This window comes from Lepidochelys olivacea, assembly GCF_965140295.1.
Source record: "Lepidochelys olivacea isolate rLepOli2 genome assembly, chromosome: 4".
Classification (NCBI taxonomy): Eukaryota; Metazoa; Chordata; order Testudines; family Cheloniidae; genus Lepidochelys; species Lepidochelys olivacea.
The window spans coordinates 45952835-45973034 of record NC_140414.1 but is presented as its reverse complement, the minus strand read 5'-3'; the positions used below and the strand labels follow the sequence as shown (position 1 = coordinate 45973034).

The 20200-nt window shown below is 39.8% G+C and overlaps 1 protein-coding gene across 3 annotated transcripts in view; it reads left to right on the top strand.

Moving 5' to 3' along the window:
* PRDM5 (PR/SET domain 5) overlaps positions 1-20200 on the top strand; it is a 135087-nt gene that overhangs the window by 24275 nt on the left and 90612 nt on the right. For all 3 annotated transcript variants that reach the window (XM_084627053.1, XM_084627052.1, XM_084627051.1), the window contains exons 3-7: positions 2255-2377; positions 11852-12044; positions 12963-13137; positions 15244-15336; positions 15600-15721. In XM_084627053.1, coding sequence (XP_084483179.1) covers positions 2255-2377; positions 11852-12044; positions 12963-13137; positions 15244-15336; positions 15600-15721 — 706 coding nt within the window. The remainder of the gene's footprint in view (positions 1-2254; positions 2378-11851; positions 12045-12962; positions 13138-15243; positions 15337-15599; positions 15722-20200) is intronic.

Here is a 20200-nt window from a genome sequence, read left to right as displayed (position 1 = left end):
TGTTTCTCCCATCCATATACTGACCAGGCCTGATCTGAGGAAATCAAACAAGATGGGATGATTACAGATCAATAAACCTTGGTAGAGAGGTTGATTTTTCCCATCACTGGCATTTTAAGGTGGAATGAGTGTGACGATCACTCATTCATCAGTTGCATGTGTGCGGGTAAAATGTACCTTTCATGATACAGTGCAATCTTTTGAAGTAGCCCCTTCACTTATTGAAAGACTCATTTCCTTCACACTCTAATTAAATAACTTACAGCCTTTCCCCTGCATACTACATTAATTTGATTTTTATCATATCCTCCACTGCTCAGGTGAAAGTTCAGCCAGGTATAATTTAAGATTGAATGTGAGCATTGGGGCCACATATTTATACTTTCTGTCAAGAATAGTATAGAAAACAAAGCTTAAGGAAGTAAAGGGATTAAGAGGAGATGCAAAGTATGTTTGTACATGGGCCTTGACTGAGGAAAAGGCCCTGGAAATGATAGAAGACAAAAATACAATTGGAGGATTTGATGAGGGATGTGTTACAAGAAGAATATGACTTTATGAAAGGCATTTGATACGTTGGTGGGAGAGATGAGATTCAGGGGGACAGAAGGCTTCAGCTCAAAGATGGGAAGTATTTGGAGATGCAAAACAGGATAGAGCTAGAGAGGTTGATTTGTGATGCTATGGGCAGGATAGGATTACCTAGAGAGAGAATGTAATGGGAGAACAGCAAGGGATCTAGAGTGATAGCAACTATGGGAAGAGGGCAGGATGAAGAGCTACTAAGGGAAGAACAATATGGCAATAGGAGGAACAAAAGCTCAGGGAGGAGGAGAATGAGATCATTTGTGCTGAAGGGATCTCACCAGTGAAGGGAGATGAGAACAGTGATATGTTCCTTTAGATTCTCTAGAAAAAAGATATTGATGGCCTCGGTGAGGTAAGTGTCCGTGGAATAGAAAGGCTGGAAGCTACATCAGAGGGGATGAAAAAATGAGTTAGAGGAGGAAGTCTGCTTAGATGTCTTGGAGAATAAGGGGAGGAGGGAGATGGGGTAGGGTAGATTAGATTAGGGGGAAAAATCAGGATAGACAATGTGTATTTTGTAAGTAGATGGGAAGGAGCCAGAGGGAGGCAAGCAGGCATAAAATAAATTGGTAGGGAGGAGATGAGAGAAGGAATGAGTGGGACAAGAGACAGGAGGGAGGCCAAAAAGCTAAGAGACAGTAGGCATGAAATGTTGGCATCAGAAATATGTGAGGGACAGTGTTCCCTCTAATTTTCCCCACACATGTGTGGAATGAATTTTGTTACACATCACCTCCATATTGGTATGCATAATAAAAATTATGTGGTGGGGATGAGGCTGAGGGGTTCAGAGTGTGGGCTGGGGCAGAGGGTTAGGATTTGGGCTCTGGGGTGGGGCTGGGGATGAGGGTTTTGAGGTGCAGGCTGCCCTGGGGCTATGGCAGGAAGAGAGGACTCCCTCCTTCCCCGCAGCAGCACCTGGGGTGAGAGGCGCCTGTCCCCACCTAGGGAGCTCCAGGGCCGGGGCCGTGAGATAGGCACCTCTCCCCTGGCTGCGGCAGGTCTGGGGCTGGGGGAGACGTCTGTCTCTCTGCTGCAGCCATAAGTACCTGCATGGCACTTAATAGGCTGCTGTGTGGCCACGCAACTTAGAGGGAACTTAGGTGAAGGAGGTGAATGAAGGTGGAGTGGGAGAAGAGGAGGATGGAGTATCAAGGGAGGAAGAGGAAAGTGCCCTCTTGATTGTATCATTTTTGTTTTTGAAATATTTGGTAAGATCCTAAGCAAAGAAGGAATAGAAGGAAGTGTGTTTGAGGAGAGTCAGAGAGAGAAGCTGATGGGTGATGGAGGCACAGGTGTCAGTCAGGAAACAGACGTGGAGTTCAGTAAGGAAGAGATTGAGAACAGAGAGAGTAAACATAGTGGAAGAAGCTGACACAGTTGTTGGAGTTCTGAGTACTACATACGCTGCAAGATCTCATAAGCAGATAATGCATCGTGTGCCTGAAGGTAAAAAAATGTTCACCAATATCTGAGCATATGTGCTGAAAGCAGGATTCACTTGCCAAACACCAGGTGGACTGGATACTTTAAACGTCTTTGTGCTTGTGTTTAAAACATACAACGAAAATTAATCCAGCACTTTAGATAAGATTTAATCTTTCCCCTTTCTCTGAGATACTGTTTTTCTGGTGTTCATTTTGTTCAATGGTTTTTAATATTTCAGGTTCGAGGGAGTAAAGGCGAGGTCCTTTATGTTCTGGATGCCAGCAATCCACGATATTCTAACTGGCTGCGTTTTGTCCATGAGGCACCATCGCAGGAACAAAAGAACCTGGCTGCAATCCAGGTAAATTTGTTGAATTCTTACCATTCACTTCATGTTATTTTAATTGAGCTGGCTGCATTATACAACGTTTAAATAAACCAGCTACACAAACAAAACATCCTAAGAAAGTGTTAGGTTGTATAAACAACTGAATAGAAAATAATACTGAAAGTATTATACCATTTGCAAACTGTATACCCTCACCTTGAATACTGGCTTTCGTTTTGGTCACTCTGTACCAAAACCAGGCAGAAATGGAAGGAGTTGAAAGATGGGTGACAAGAATGGTGAGAGGCATGGAAAGACCCCCACAGAAGGAAATATTGAAAAGATTGGGGGTGTTTAAGTTTGTGAGGAGACAGAGTGGACATGACAGAGGTATAGGAAATAATGACAGGTAAATTGAGCGCTTGTATTTTCAAGTTGCCTTATAGGTCTTTGGGCATCATCAGTAATGATATACTAAAAATCCCAGATGTTTTACTGATTTGTTATAACGTAATGCCCCAGTACTGCACTTCATATATGTGCTTAACTTTACACAGTGTGAGTAGTCAGAGGGACTACTTTCAGTGCATAAAGTTAAATACATGAGTCTTTGCAGCATTGGAGCCTTCTTTAATATATAGGATGCCAAAGCTCTGACATTCGGTGTAATTAACAAAAAACAACCCATACGCCTTTTAATATGGAAATGTTTTGGTAGTCTGATGTTTTTACTGTTATGCAAATTTTGGGCCAGTTTCTGTAGTTACTCCAGGCACTGGATCAATGGGAGTTCTGTTTGTGGAATGGCTCTAGTAATGGAACCCTTATTTATTATTAAAGCTAAATACAACATCTCCCTGTATAGCCTTTGTGACAGACTGACAATTTCCTGCAATATCCTGAATGGACTTTATTGAATTAAGTTAAACCATATTGAATTAGTCTTTGGAGTTCATTGTACTAAAAATGTAATTGTGTATGTGTTATTGTACAATTGTATGTATTTCCATGGTAAGGGTAAATGGGAGAACAGCAGGGGGACATTAGGCAAATTCACTCATGTTGTTATATCTCCATAGAAGCCACCCCTAGGAAAGGTATGCATCTACTAGTTCAAACTGGATTCTCCAGGGACCCACTGACAAAGAAGGTTTTTGGTTGAGTGGCCTGGTTTTTAAACTGGCTCAGGGCTTTCTTCCTGGTCCAGTAAATGGACAGGGCCCCTAGTCCACAGAGAGCCCTGATCTTAGGGTACAGTTGGAAGGACTGAGCCTGCCAGAATTCATGTTAGGGTTAAGGTTAATTCTGGTAAGTTTATTAGCACGTGTGAAGGTTTATTGTTTTTAATATGTTTTTTCTGTAGTGCTTTTAAGCTTAAGAATAAAGTGGGCTTGCATAGGAAGTCTGTATGTTGTACTTGTGGCAGCTACAGTTGTTATCCATCTCTAAATAAAGAGCAAGCAGGTGTCCTGGGGCAACCTGTTTGTGCTGGGAAATACACAGTGAAGGCAGGGAACTGTGCAGCCTGGAAGCACCCCTGTCAGAAGAGGGAGAGATGTGGGTCTCCACTCAGAAAGGCAATGGTCAGGGAATTGGAAACCTGAGAGTGGGTGCCCTTGCTGAACCACTGAGGGTAAATACAGGTGTAGTTGCCCTGAACTGTGGCAGCCTTCATAAAGATACTGCAATGATACTCTGTTACGCCATGTTTTGCAATCATTGCAAATCGGACATTTCTTAATTTACATCATCAAAGTGATTTCAACTTTGATATCATTAACTCCAGTTACTTAGCTGCTGCTGCTGCTACTAATTACTAATTCAGTTACATTGCTGAAAAAGCAGTAAAACAATTAAAACATTAAAATCATTCATAATACAGATTATCTGTATCAAACACAAGAGAATCCTAATCTTAATGGTTCAATTGAATAAAGTGGAATATGCCATCATAATTACATAGAGTACAGGGCTAATTTTCTAATTAACAAGAGAAAATGGAATATTTAAATTCAGATGGGGTTCCAGACCTCTTGTTCTAACTGGCACATTGTAATTACCCTCATGAAACGTAGGAGTTCCCATAAGGTTAACCTCTCAAGACATTTTATTGTATGAAAAGGAGGGGTTCTTGTGGAGTTTGTTGGGATTATAAAGCTACTACTGGATTTTAATTTTGTCTCTCTAACCCATTGTTCAGTTTTCAGATTGTGCTGTGGGTAAATGCTCTAATGATGATTTTCATCACCTCAAACCATAGAGTTAGGAATAAAGATTTGTTACTGGTACTTACGATGAGCTATAAAATATAAGAATACTGGTAATTAGAGAGCAAAGATGGCTTAAGACAGAATGCTCTCTTGGTATCATCATTGCTACAAGTTTATCCTAACGTTGATTGCAAAGGGTACTTTACAGTACCTTTTTTTGAAGTCCATTACAAATTCCCCACACAAATGACCAGAAACCCAAACAGATGCTAAATTGCATCTCTCTTCACTGACAAAGCTTGTCTTTTCAATTATCATAGAATCTAGGTGGAACTTCTCGATCTAGACTGTGGAAAAACCACAGAACCAGATTCTGCCACCATAATTATTGCAGAGTAGTATCATATAAGGCCCTACTCAACATAAGGGTGTCAGAATAAGCCTGTCAGTCAATTCAGTGTTTGTTGAGCAGTTCATGGTCTTGGATTTAAAAGGGGATGAAGTGTGTATATGTCCCCCACACACAAATAAAATGAACCACATCACTGAGTGGACTGGAATATGTTCAGAAGAATAACTCATCCTGAGATGATTCTGTTGAAGGATCACGCTTAAGAGCACTGATGTCTAGGTTTTAAGATTTGTACAGTGTGCTTCCTTTTGGCCATATAAAGGGAGCTTACTGGGCTGAAGATCCATTTTTTTGAAGTAAGCTGGTTGTGCAACGTACCTGATTTGATAGCTCAGGTAAAATCTGTTCCTGGTATTGCTGGAGTTTAAGATTCTGTAATAAAACAGGATGCTTAGATACTTACTCCTTTGAGTCCAACAACCAGAAAATATTTCTAAATAGTTGTTTCATAACTAATACTGGCATGCGAGCACTAGGAACAGACTGAAAGGTTGGGGTTTACTTCTGGATATACCAATTTTCATTTCTGTGTACTCTACAAATCTGAATTGAATTGTGGGAGGCTTTTCTCACTTATTCCATTAAATGAGCTTGTGATAGAGGAAGTGTGGTCTGTTCCATTACCCTGAACCCAAAGAGGAAAAATTCAACACAGAAAAATCTCAGTAGACAATTGAGTTACAACTTTTCACCTCTGTTAGTATACAGCTATGGAGTCATTACACGTGGATTCCATTTATCTGGGCAAATCTTCATCAGTGTCGTCAACAGTGACATCTGATGCTGTGAGCTGAAATCTAGGCCATGCCTTGCAACTGACACACACATGTGACCTGTGAAATCTAAACAGTCCATTGTGTTTGTCATGATCAAAAGCAAAGGGCTGCTATTAAATATCTTATAGCAGCTCTTTAAAACCAAATTGGTCTGGGAAAGTATTGTATTTTCAATATTCTTAATGCTGTGCACATATATTTATCTGTTTTGCCAATTGTCATTTTGTGAAACGATCTCTGCTGTAGACTACTGTGCAGCAAAAGCCACTTGGTTGTTAATGTCAAAACTATTTTATAAATAGAATCCTAGACAACCAGAGCTTTAAATTCAGGTACTTTGTTCATTAACAACCAGACATTGCGGTGGTCTGGACTAACTCAGCAAACTATGAGTTATAATAATGAAATGGCAAAGGTTAATGTGAAAGGAGGTATTTACTGTGAAGCAGTAGAGTGGTTTAAAGTCATACTTAACAAATGTAATACTGGAAGATTAGTATTTGAGAATCAGTCAACACTGTAATAAATATAGTGCAACTGGACTATCTCAGTCTAACAGGCAAGAGTGAAGCCAGGGGGGTGGGGGGAGAACACAAGGAAAGCAAGGACAAACTGATAAGCTGCTTAATAAATTTACATATTACAGGACAGTTTTGTGAAAGTCTGAAATCTACTAGTGTCTTAACTACAAAGGCAAGATTAACTTGTTATGCAATAAAAGTAGTAAAATGAACATAGTGTTAACACTCTGGATGCTCAGAGGACTGAATTAAAATGGCTGCTTGATGCTTTCTTTATTATTTTTTTTAGGAAAAAGATGCAATTATTTAATTCCAAGGTCATACACATTTATCAAGTTGTTGAGTACACAGCATGTTTAGTGCTTTTCAGATATTCTGTTACTTACAAAAATGAGCAAACAAAATGGGCAGCTTTGGAAGAGTGAAGTGGCTATTTTTCTCCCACAGGTTTTGCAGACTATAGCTGCATTATCACTGTAGTCTGATATCAATAGGAGTTTGGGTTAAATTTGATGAGTATGTGCCTGAGAAACGGTAAAGCCACTTAGCAGCACTGTGGCTATTAGAGAAGTCTTAAGGTGATTATCAATTTAACTTATGTCGACTTTAAGACCCCTTTTTACTGCCAGAGTGATGCAAAGGGAGCCTTAGTGTAAATGAGAATCAGGCCCCAAATTTTTATTACTCTATGGCTTTCAAAAGCCTGTAGGTGGTTATTTGTTGGTCAGTCTAGCTACTGGTTAATAGTTTTGTTTGCTGAGGTACAGTGTTACAAGGTAGAAATTAAAAAAACAAAACAAAAACCTTTTGCAATCAATACTATAGTGACCACAGTAATTTCCTCTCAACTGTTTGGAAAAACTGTTGCCATCTGGTTGGTACTTTATGATAAATGCTGATAAATTGGTTAGTCTCTAAGGTGCCACAAGTCCTCCTTTTCTTTTTGCGAATACAGACTCACACGGCTGCTACTCTGAAACCTGACTTTTTAATGGTGACGCTCTTGGTCAGTTATGGGAGTTGGGGGGAGATGGTGACATTTACCATTTGGAATTAAAGCCCTGTTGCACAAGAACGCTTAGGCATATGTGTAACTAAGAACGTGGGCAATCTCAGTGAAGTAAATGGGACTTCTCTTGTGCTTAAGGATAGTCCTATGTTGAAGTTCTTTGATAGATTAGAGCCCAAGTCTCTCATGTATTGTCTTGGCTTCTTGGGAGCCAAATCTTTGATAAACTGTAACACATTTTGGCAGCCAAAGAATCAAGGTGACCTGATCTTCCCTTCTCTAGCTTCGAACGTGGTTCCAGTTCATATAAGGCTTTATATAACTGCTTCTGATGTCGGTGGGAGTCTTTCCATTAATTTCAGTAGGGACTGGATCCAACCTAAAAGGCTCAATCTTGCAAGATCCTGAGTATCTCCTGGAGGTGCCATTGTGCTGAGCTCCTGTAATGTCCATTGACTTGAATGGGAACTGGGGCACTCAGCACTTCCAGGAGATGCTCAGCACCTTGCAGGTTTGAACTCGTGAAGATCTAATTCCGTTTCAGGCTTGTTAAATTGTTGATTTTTGACGGTTTCCTGTGGCAGTGAATGTTTTAGGTTTGAAGTCCATATATGTGTTCCAGCGTCCCTGTACTTTTTATGTCTTAGTAAGTCAGCCTTTCTTAAATTAAATAATAAAATCTTTTAATCAGAGATTAATCCAAACTGGAACAGCAAATCCAAACATCCCTGAACTTTGAGGGGAGTTTGGCTTTAGACCCAAAGTCAGAGCTAATCTTCATGACTTTGCCTCATCTGTGTTTTTTTGTTTAAAAAAAATAAAAAATAAAAATTACATGCTCTCTTCTTTCAAGGAGGAAAAAGTAGGTCAGATCTCCCATGGCAAGCCCTGGGAATAGAGACTGGCATGAGCATTAATATTTGCTTTATTATTGGAATGTTGGTCAACTTACTTAGAAATATATGACTGCAAAAAGCAGCATAATCTCACCAAATCCATGTTAAGAATGCCTGATGTGCACATGGATATGACGTTAAAGAGTGGGTGCAATTATAAGTGAGGGATTCTAAAGATGGGTAGAGAAGAGGGACTTCAAACCAGCCACCCAGAAATCTACAGGCAAATAGTGTATCTGAGAAGATGAAGCATGGCACCTTGCATGGTCATCAGCAGTGTAGATGGAGCCTGGGACTTCTGGGTCTTAAAGCATGAACCTCTGTGCCTGGGTAAAAGACCTTGGTTAGCCAAGGCTCTAGCAAGTTCAGCAACCTCTACAGGTGTCCTAGCTATCGCTAGAGGGGGACAGAGTTCCACACGGAGTGGGTGTAGACTGCCTGTTAGAATGCTATGGGAGAGAACCTACCTGAGAGAGAAGAGAGTGATGTATAGAGCAAGTTGGAAAATGGATATTAATTTCCACAGAAAATTTAGAGTAAAAAAATCAAAACCCAAAATATTTTGAACAAAAACTGAATTAGTTTGATTCAGAAATGCCATTGTGGTGCCTGCTGGGAGTTGGGGTTCCTTGTGCTCCCAATCTTATCTATGGGCCAGGCTTCCTTGTTGTACTACACTTCCCAGATGCACCACGGCTCCCATCCTGGGTAGAGGAGGCCATGCATCATGACGGTCACATAGCAATATCTTAAACTAGGTGATAGCTCCAAAAGTGTGGTCCATTTTTAAAGTGTACAGAGGACAGCTCGGTTACTTACCAGATCAGCAGTCGTGGGTCACCAGTGTCCTTCGATGTTGATAGATGTTTGGCGCTGTGTGTGTGTTTCCTCTATGTGCCGCCCCTGCCCTGCACAGAAAGCTGGCACAGCAGACCTTGAACGAACGGCGTGATGGCCACAAGATTTGTTAAGGGTCGAAGGCACCCAGCCACGTTTATTGTTGACGAAGCATGGTACTAGTATCCTGCAGACTTTACCGGACGACTAATACGTGTATGCCCATAACAGTGGACCAGCTTAGTGCATGGCGGGACTTTTCATTTTTTCTAGGCCAGACAAAAATACGTTTCTCGAGATACTTTTTATACCCCAATACAAACAAGTTAGTATTGCCCCTCTGACATCGTTACTGCCTCCTGATATGGCTAATTATCACCCATTACCTTGTTGTACATGTTGGTTTGTTTAAAACATTTTTATTACATATTGTCATCCTGACCTTATCTTTTAGGAGGGGTCATTGTGTTCCTGTTATCCTTGGGGAACGTTTTTGTACCATCCTTGATATCGGGATATTGTGGTACCACTTGATATTGTGATGTGTTTGTGTGAGTACTTTGTGACTGGCACTTTTTAGGAATGTGTATTTCTGCAATATCAGCCCTGTTCTTGCCAGATTGTGTGAGCAGGTCCTGCCTCATACCAGGGCAGCCCTTTGAAACAAGGACTTATTTTTCAGTCTCTTTTCCTACTACACCCTTGACCTCCAAGGAAATTCTGTATGTGGAGCAGCTGCGGAATAAGTTCCCATAATATGTATTGTTACTTGTACTAATAATTATTTGTCTCGCACATAGAGTGGTAGATAGATAAGAAGATAAAAGGCCAACATTTCAAAGGTGTTTAGGAGACTAAAGATGCAGATGTCTAGTAGGATTTTCAAAACCACGTAGGTACCTAATGGTTGATTTCAATGGGAGTTACGCATTTGGGTGGTTTTGAGTTTCCCATTTGCCACCTATTTGCATCATTAGGTGCCTACATTCTTTAAAAATCTGGTCCGGAACCCCTGCCCTGAAGAATTTTCAGCCTAAACAGGCAACAAGCAAAAGATGGAGGAAGTTACTGCAATTGAATGGTGAAGTTTAAAATATGTCTTGTAGTCCACAGTATTTGTACGTTTAGTAAACTTAAGTGGGAATACAATCTTTAAAGGCATAATACCAGACCCTTCATATGAGTGTGTTAGATGCTTGGTGTGTGAGCAAATCATATATTTTACTTTGTTTGTGGGTGGTTTTTTTTCTTTTTGTTTTCCAGTGGTATACTTTCCCCTATAAGAAACAGCGGGTACATTTCCCCTACATGTAGAAAATTGCCTTGCTTTTAGAATGTGCTGTGCTGGACAATGCTATAAAGACAGCATCTGCCTGTCTTTGCAGCCTGTCTTTGCTGACAATGAGTGGAGAGAGCCCTTTTTACCTTACTTCAGATCAAAGCTACAGAAGATAATTTTTTCTTAATTTACATTGTAGTAAATTAAAGTTCTCTGAAGCACATGACAGTGTCATATAAAAACCAGCACCCTCCTAGATGTAGGCAAGAGTTAGGATGGTAAATGGATAGCTATCTAGATTGCACTTTGAAATACAGATCTTGAAAAAAAAATGTGTAATTAGATTTCTTTTCAAATGCCATCACTCATATAAGGGCAAAAAATGACGCTGGTCCTTGAAGACTGCTGCTTCCATCTAGTTTATTGAATTAAATAGTTTTCACTGTTGTATGAAAATTACTTTTTAAATATATTACAGACCTTCTGAAGTATTAGAAATAGTGTATTCCTGTTGACAGTTTAAATTAATCTTAGCATATTACAAAATTAAAAAGCATTATCTTGTCCTTGTGTTATGATGCTTCCTTCAATCTAGATATACTGTACAGAAGGTTCAATTAATTTTACTGGATGTTAATCAGATAAGCATTAAGATTTATGACAACACTTGGAAGTCTTCATTAAGTAAACATGATTCTCCTTTAGTTGCCTTGAGTAGCACCCAAAGCACTTGGCTTATGTACAGCAGAAAAGGCAGCCTAGTAAATCAGCTTATGAGGAGACAGCTGCTTTTGTTAAGTGGCTATATATTATCTATCTATCTATCTAAGCTTTGGTTAAGTAAACATTGTGAGACAGAGTATTTTTAGGGCTTTTAATTTTTAAACCAGGTACAGTATCTGGGCTAGAACTTCAGTTAGTATGAATCGGCATAGCAACAGTAATTTACACCAGCTGAGTATTTGACTTTAAAATTAGTGTGTGAAAGTGTGTATTAAATGTGTCTGTTGTAATTCTATAGTTTAAGCTTATGATCAGAGTAGAAAGCCTATTCAATAAGGAGGCTGGGGTCCTGTGGAAAAAAGCACTATGTAACCATGTAAGTGAAGGCTGTTATTATAATGCATACAGACACACAAAAGCTACATAGCTCGGGTTGCACAGGCTACTTTCATTCTAACACTTCCTAATTTTTGAGTGCTTTACTTTCCAGCCCTAAAGTTCTTGGTATGCTGAGGATGATGGTAGAGGAGGGCAAAGGTATATCACCTTTACTCACCCTTATCGTAAGCCTATCCCTTAGCAGAGGTTATAGATCATCCTCAGAGGATGTTCCAGCATCCAAGCCTCACCCAAGTGCAAGGACCCTCCATCCACATGCTCTACATCAGGAGAGAAAGCTGAGAAGGGCTATGCCAGCTGGTGCCACTTGAAGAATTGACTGTGTCACCTGAATCCTCCAGTAGCTATTTAAGCTGGCTTTGTGCCAGTAGGATTCAGGACCTGGCTCTAAGGTTTTATTTTTCGGTCATGGTGATTCATGGCTTCTATTTACTCATTGCAATAGGAAGGTGAAAACATTTTCTATCTGGCTGTTGAAGATATTGAAACAGATACAGAGCTGCTGATTGGCTACCTTGATAGTGATATGGAAGAAGCAGAGGAGGAGGAGGAGGAAGTGATCCTTAACCAAGAAGATGAGGACAATAATAATAATAGTAACAACAGCAATAAAGAACCACAACAAGCTGGTGAGAAAGGTACATATGAGACATGTGTGAGAACTAAAGTAGCTTTTTTATGTTAAAAACAATATCAAAACAAGGAAACTAAAACTTCCGACTAGTGAGAAATTGAAGATGTCTGTACACATATTTTACTCATTTGTGTGGCAAAACCGAGGGCCCTGTCCTCAGCTCCCTTGTGCTTGCGGAGTCATTTACTACCTCCATTGAAAGAGAATGTGAAATGGTTGTAAAGCTATTAGAGCAGAATGATTCGCTGCTGCAAATGCCAAAAGTGTGTAGAGCATCGATGAAGTGGGGCTCGACCTTTATATTACTTTTTACTCCCTGTTAGTAAAGGCAACATAGCAGAGGGAGAGTGAGCTGGATTCTGTTCTTTATTGTGGAGCATCAGCAAATTTCAGTAATCTGCACAACCATACTGAAAGGAATGAGGTTGCATAGGCATAACTGAAGGCCAAATTTGGCCTGCAGACCATTGATTGATATGATGATGTACCAAGAAGGAAAGAATCCAGTTTGTTTGCAGTGTTGGAATTTAGCAAAGGTAACCCTACTTGTCCTGGGATTTGGTATGGATAATCCTTTGAGAAACAGTGGACCCACTGTGCTTGGTGAATCCCAAGAGACCATTTTACATAGTCCCTTTTTATAGAATCATAGACTATCAGGGTTGGAAGGGACCCCGCAGGGGGTTATCTAGTCCAACCCCCTGCTCAAAGCAGGACCAATCCCCAATTTTTGCCCCAGATCCCTAAATGGCCCTCTCCAGGATTGAACTCACAACCCTGGGTTTAGCAGGCCAATGCTCAAACCACTGAGCTATCCCTCTCCCCAGAGTAGGACCTCACTTTTAAAGTAATCAGAAATATAATTGGCTAGAAACTATACCTCTACTAATGTTTGTTTTTTTCTCTCCCCCCAACTGTGTAGATTCTCTCAGCTGCAAAGAGGACCACACATGTCCAAATTGTGAATCCAGTTTTGCCAGCCAGGAGATCCTAGCTGAACATCTTCAGACGCTGCACCAAAAACCTAGTGAGGAAAAGGAATTTAAGTGCAGGAACTGTGGAAAGAAATTCCCAGTTAAACAAGCCTTACAAAGACAGTGCGTACACACAAGAGTGCTTTCTATAAATAACCCTTTAAACCAATCAGTAAGCTTAGTTAACTACAGTTTCTGTTGCCTGCAGCTTTCATGCCTCTTTTCCAATGGTGGTGTGATTTAAGAGGCTGGAGTTGCAGTAAATTTCATTGCCTTTAGTAATTGAATTAGCCTTTCATACTTTGCCCAGTACATTAATTTTTGAATATATTGACTTGCTGTATTTCATACAGTGCTTTAGTTTGAATCACTAGTGCCATTAATATTTAAATAATTGGTGCCTTTAGGAAGGCTTTCATGGGAGGAAAAAAGGCTGTGTAATTCATGTATTGTATTGCATATCAGAACTGTTTTGCTATGCTGGAACTTTGGTCTACATCAGTTGACTATTTTATCAAGGAGCCTCATGGAAACAGATGGCATCTCCGCTATCTCCAGCGGGTGACATTGTGGAATTAGAATAAAACTTTGAAGTAGGGAGATGAAGTTGTAAAAGGACAAAGAAAGATGAATAAAAACCAATTCATGTTGATTTTATTAAACCTTTGTGGGCAGAACAAAAAATAAATTGAAACATGAAAAAGAGGCAAGATTTAAAAGCAAATCGCTTTCAGTTCTGTCCATTATTGTGTATATTTATCCTTTAAAGTCATGTACAGTATACTTTACATGAAAACTTTCCTAATCTAATTGATATTATCCTGAGTTTTTCTTCTAATACACAATGCTTGTAAGTAAATCAAATTGTAAATTAAATGGATGTGCCACTTTTTTTTAATTGTAGATTTAGTTATAGAGGGTACCCCATTTAATCTAATTGTTTCACATCAGAAAAAGAGTAAAATAATATTACATAGCCGCATTAAACTGTTTCTGTAATGAAGTGATCTGTTGATTTCACATAGATAACGTCATATTAATCTCTTAAATGATTATCTCTTACTTCTAAGCAAATGCTCTGTGTGCTTTTCTGTAGTAGTATTTTGTAGAGGGAACAAAATGTTTTCAAGCAAAAATAAACTTTCGTCCTTCTAATCTATAATTTGGCATTTGATTTGTGCTAGGTGACTAGTTAAATTTATCTAAAAACTAAGTGAAAGCCTGTGCTATCGTCTTGGTGTAATTTGCAAAGAGTAAAAAAAGCTGAAAATGGCTGAGAACTTAAAAATGGGATGGTAACAGACTGTGAATCCCGGTGATGATTGAACCTGATTGAACAACTTTTCAAAATAAGAAAAGCTCTCAACCATGCTTTTAGCTCTTCCCAATGATTCAACTGACAATTGTGGGATCTTATTATTTTTATATATATATATATATATATATATACACACACACACACATATATAAACAGCACTTGGGGAGAAAAAGACAAGTGCATTGGTAATTGAGAATACCTTTCCGTATTATACTATGGCCCCAAACTTTAGCCATGTCAGTTCTAGGATATTAGAGAGGCAAGGTGGATGGGTAATATCTTTTATTGGACCAACTTCTGTTGATGAGAAAGAGAAGCTTTCACGTTTACACAGAACTCTTCTTAAGGTCTGGAAAAGGTAATCAGCATGTCATAGCTAAATATGAAGTAGAACCTCCAAAGATGAGCCTCAAAACTTAAATTCATAACTTTGCTAGTCCCTAAAAATCATGGACTGAATAGAGACACTAGATTTATGGCTTATTACAACAGTCAACCTAATAACAACCCCCATAACACTCCTAAGCTGCTTTCACACCACCTTTCTTTCCCTTCTTTGATTGGAAGGGTGTAAATGGGCCACTTCACCTTGAATGGTCCCTTGAAATATGAATTAACTACTTATGCTAAACAATCTGCTCAGCTTGTATTTAGCTGTGACACTCTGAGTATGTTTTCCAGATCTGAGGAAGAGCTCCATGTAAGCTCGAAAGCTTGTCTCTCTCACTAACAGAAGTTGGTTTAGTAAAAGATATTACCTCATCCACCTTGTCTCTCATATTTATGCATGTGAGTAGTCTCAGTGAACTCAGAGTTTGTAAAGTTACTTGTGTGTTTGCAAGATTGGGCCTATCTTCTCTGTTACCGCCAAAATGTTGTTTGCCTTATATTTTGTTTTATCTTTTCCCTAGCGTCCTTCAGTGCACAGAGAACATCAATCCAGGAGACACTTCAAGAAGTTTTCAGTGTTCTGTTTGCAATACGTCCTTCAGCTCAGAGTCGAGGTTTTGTGTCTGAGTTACTGGACTGCTGTCATAGCATTGCTGGCCTCCCTTTGCATGTTTGCTTTCAAGCTTATTAGTTTATGTGAAATCCTAACAGTGAAAGAAGTGAAATACTTTCATTCCTACCTGCTGTAAGTAATGCATGAGGTGGCCCTGGAATTCTGCTGCGTGGCATGTGTTAAGCTCAGAGTGCTTGCTATGAGTCTGTGTTCTCTAGCTGTGTCTTCATGTATTATTTTTCCTTTGCTGGTTATCCAATGTAGTTATGAGCAGCACAAAGAGGCATGCAGAGGGGATGCTAGATTCATATGCAAGGCTGATAGCTGCGGGAAGAGGTTCAAGAGTAAGGACGCGCTGAAAAAGCACAAGGAAAATGTTCATACTGGTAAGAAATGATTGAATATGACATTTTTAACAGGATTGCTGATCTGTTGCCTAACAGACCACTTTTTGTTCACAAACCAAAGCAAGAACCATCTTTCATTCCATTTCAAATGCTATTCTTGATACATTTTCATTTAGTTGTATAGCCTATTTCTGTAATGTTTTGATTTGAGTAAAATTAATGTAACCTTCCCACTTCTTCCAAAGGCTGTGGATATAACTAAGTATATCAGGAACAAAAGAAATCCTAACAATGGTAAATGGCCATTAGTAGAAGGAGATGGCAAAATTGTTAAAAATGATGGACAAAAGGCAGAATTGTCCAATAATATGTCTGTTCTGTATTTGGAAGGAAAGAAGATGATGTACTCATCTCTGATGAGGATAATGAACTACTCCTATATCCATTAGTAACTCAAGAATATGTTAGCATTTACTAGGCTAGATGTTTTAAAATTAGCAGGCCCATATGACTTGCACCCAAGAGTCTTAAAAGAGGTGGCTGAGATGTCTGGCTTCCTGGTGTTAATTTTTAATAAATCTTGGCATATCAGGGAAATTCCAGAAAATTGGAAGAGTGCTAATGTATGCCTAGCCCTTCTCAATATTAGCAAGGTGACCTGGGTAATTAATTAATAAATCAGTTAGCCCAGCATGAATCCTGATCAAAATAATGGAAAACTGATGCAGGATTCAATTAATAAAGAGCTAAAGGATGAGAATATAATTAACATCAGTCAATATGCTTCAGTTGAAAATGGGTCTTATCAAACAAACCTGATTTCATTTTTTGATAACTTTATCAACCAAATTTGAAATGATAACTTCATAGATATATATACTTATAATTTTGAAGGCATTTGACTTAATACCATATGACATTTTAATTTCAAAAATAGCACTATACAATATCAGTAAAGCTCATCTTAAATGGATTAAAACTACCTGACAGATCTGAAAAGGGGTTGTCAAAGAAGAATCATCTTTGAATGGGGTTGTTTCTTCTGCGGTTCTCCAAGGATCGGTAGTAGGTCCAACACTATTGAATATGTTCATCAATGATCCAGAAGTACATAGAAATCACTGATATATCTTGCAGATGACCTAAAGATTGGCAGAGTGGTAAATAACAATGGGAATAGAGCAGTCATTCAAAGCAATGTGGATCACTTGGTAAGCTGGGCCCATTTGAACAAAATTTGTTGCAATACAGCAAAATGTAAAACCAAAGAAACAAAGAATGTATGCCATGCCTACAGAATGTGGGACTGTATCCTGGAAAGCAGAGACTCTTAAAAGATTAGGGGTCATCGTAGACTAGCACTCAACGTGACCTCCCAGTGTGATGCTGTAGCAAAGAGGGCTAATGCGATCCTTGGATGTTGCAGAACCAGGGAGATAGCTGTATTATTTTGTATGCATTTTATATGTGCTCAGATTATCTGCTTGATATTATTCTGGCTGACTGCAGGGAGTTAAATCAAAGAGAGGAGCAAATAGGAAATGAAACAATGACAGAGATGAGATATGTACAGGGAAAATATGCAGGGTCCTTAAGAGAAACACTGGATGAGTTAGCCAGTGGGAAATGCCTACTTGCTTGTTGCCAGAAGGGCCAGAGATTGAGATCAAAAGAACACTAAGCAGTTAAAATTCTCTGTGTACAAGAAAAAGGAAGTAGGCTGGCAGCAGCTGCTCAGGGAGAGCAGAACCTTCCATTTTCTACTGGCATTGCATAATTAGGGCCAGCCTTATACAGTCATGCAGAGGTATCAAACTTTTCCATTTGTGCATTACCACTTCAGGCATGGTGGGGAGCAGTCACCAAGGGGCTGCTACTTTTCTGCCTGCTTAGGTGGGTGGGGAGTGGGCAGAGCCTTGATTCTGCTGCTCTACCATACTGGAAAGCAGAAGTGATAAAAATGTCCAAGGGAAAGTAATCTACTACTGGTGGGAAGTATTAGTGTTTACTTTGAAATAGAACTGTGGAGTAAGAAAGATGGTCTAGAAAATGATAGTACACTGTAGACTTCCCTTCTTAACTACAGGTTTTTGGTACATGGCTGTGATATATGCAGACTTTTTTTTTTTCTAGCTTAACTTCTTTAGTTTTATCCTAATCAATCTTCTGCAGACTGAAACATCGAGGATTAAGACATGTTTTGTTAAATGTAGTCCCCACAGGCTATGGAATGTTCCAGTTTCTAGCTACCTGTGGCTGCGGCTTATTGGAGATTAGAAGTCTTTTCAGCATTTTTAAGAGAATACAATTGTATATTTTCATACAGTGCTTAAACAATATCTATACTCCCACTTTATGTTGAAAATTTTCCGGAGAAAGTGCTAGTGCTGTATTCCAGGTTTTTGAGGTGTTTTCTGTAAATCACCCAAGTCTCTCACCCATAGAGTTGAGATTACCACCAGTTTATAAACTAAAAGTCTAGTGTATGTTCTGATGTCATGGTTGTTGAACACAACAGTCGAGACAGTCTGTCAAAATCAAGTCTGGAAAAGTGGATTCTGTGCTGAATATCAATGTCTTTGTATGCCCTCTGTGAGAGGTGGCTGCCAACGTAGGCAAAGTGTTCTACATTTTCCAGTTCTTCTCTATCAGTGTAGACCTTCCTTGCTAGGTCTGATGATTGACTGGGAGCTGGATGGTAGAGAATCATCTGCTACTGGAGTTCAGTTATTGTTTTTGATGATACTTTAGTTCTGGCACGGAGGCAAGAGAGGTTGAAAAGGTTGCCATCAGTCCAATATTGGATGCCAATGCCCTGTACTGCACGTTCTTGGATTAGCGTTTTCAGAGCTGCTAGGATAATGGAGAAGAGGATGGGTGCCAGTCCTCAATCTTGTTTTATGCCAGTTCAGATGCAGAGAGCTCAGAGCGAGAGCCACTACACAGGATGGAGGCAGTCATCTGGTCATGGATGAGTCTTACAGTTATAAGTGGCTGAGTGGTAAATTTGCTTGGGAAACCAAACTTTGACATGAATTTCCATGGAATCTCATGATTGATAGAGTCAAAGGCTTTGGTCAGATCAATAAAGGCCATATACAGCTCCTGGTGGTGTTATTGACATTTTTTCCTGGATCTGCCTGGCTGCGAAAATCATGTCGGTGGTGCCTCGTGATGGTCTGAAGCTGCATTGGGACTCTGGAAGAGGGAGCAGGCGATTAAGACAGATTCTAGCAAGAATCTTTCCAGTGTTGGAAAGAAGGGAAATACCTCAGTAATTGCCACAGCTGGCTCTGTCTCCCCTTTTGAAAATGGTGACTATGTTAGCATTATGTAAGTCAGTAGGGATTTCTTCAGTGCACCAGATTTTGAGAAACAGAAAATGAAGTTTGTGTGTCAGTGTTTCTCCCCCTGCGCTTTTAGTACTTCAGCTAGTATGCCATCAGGACCTGGGGCTTTATTGTTCTTCATTTGCACAATTGCTTTGCAGACCTACTCAGGTGTTGGTGGGTTGGCAAGAATTTCCCAGTTTGGGTGCTGAGGGATGGAGTCAGTGGTGTTGTCAGTCACAGTTGATTCTTGATTTAGAAGCTTTTGGAAGAGTTCCTTCCAGTGCTTGTTGATGTATTCATGGCTTTTCAGAAGAGTGCTACCCTCTTCAGATCTCAGTGGTGTGAGGCCATGTGAGCTTCATCCGTACAAGGTCTTTGTCTCAAAAAAAAAAAAATCTGCATATCATGTCTGTCAGTAAATGCTAGGATTTCTTTTGCTTTGTCCTCCCACCATTTGTTTTTGATTTCTCAGATCCTTTTTTGTACTTCAGCTTTAAGCTGACGGAAAGAGCTCTGCTTCTGACTGGATAATGGATGGTTTTGCCAGTCGCAGCAAGCTTTCTTCTTCTGGTCCAAGAGGGCTGTGATCTCAGTGTTCTTGTCATCTAACCAGTCCTGATGGCAGTGGGTAGTAGCAAGGCCGATGTATTCCTCATGGATGGTCTATTTTAGGACTTCCTAGTCTTCTTTGACTCTTGTGTTGTTGTTTCCAGGTATGCGTGTTGTTGTTTCCAGGTATGCGTGTTGTTGTTTCCAGGTATGCATGTGGTCAGTTTTTCACTGAGGTGTGCTTTGAAGTTCTCTCGGTGAACTGAGGATTGAAGTTTTTGGATGTCGTATTGCCATCTGTGTGATTTGAATTGCTTTCTGTGTTTTGGTGCTATCCTGAGGGACATGACTGACCTCACCAGACAGTGGTGAGTCCAGCAATCGTCTGGTCCCGGTAACTTGGATGTCTCTTAGATCCTACATTCTTACAATGACTTAGTTTAGGAGGTGCCTCTGTTTTGAGCGGGGGTGTTGCCAAGTTGGTTTTTTTACTTGTTGCTTTGTCTGAAGATTGTGTTTGTGATCACAAGGCCGTGCTCTGTGCATTTGCTGAGTAGAAGGATGCCATTGGAATTGGTCTTACCCACTCCTTTCTTCCCACTGCTGCTGCTCCATATGTTAGAGTTTCGGCCAACTC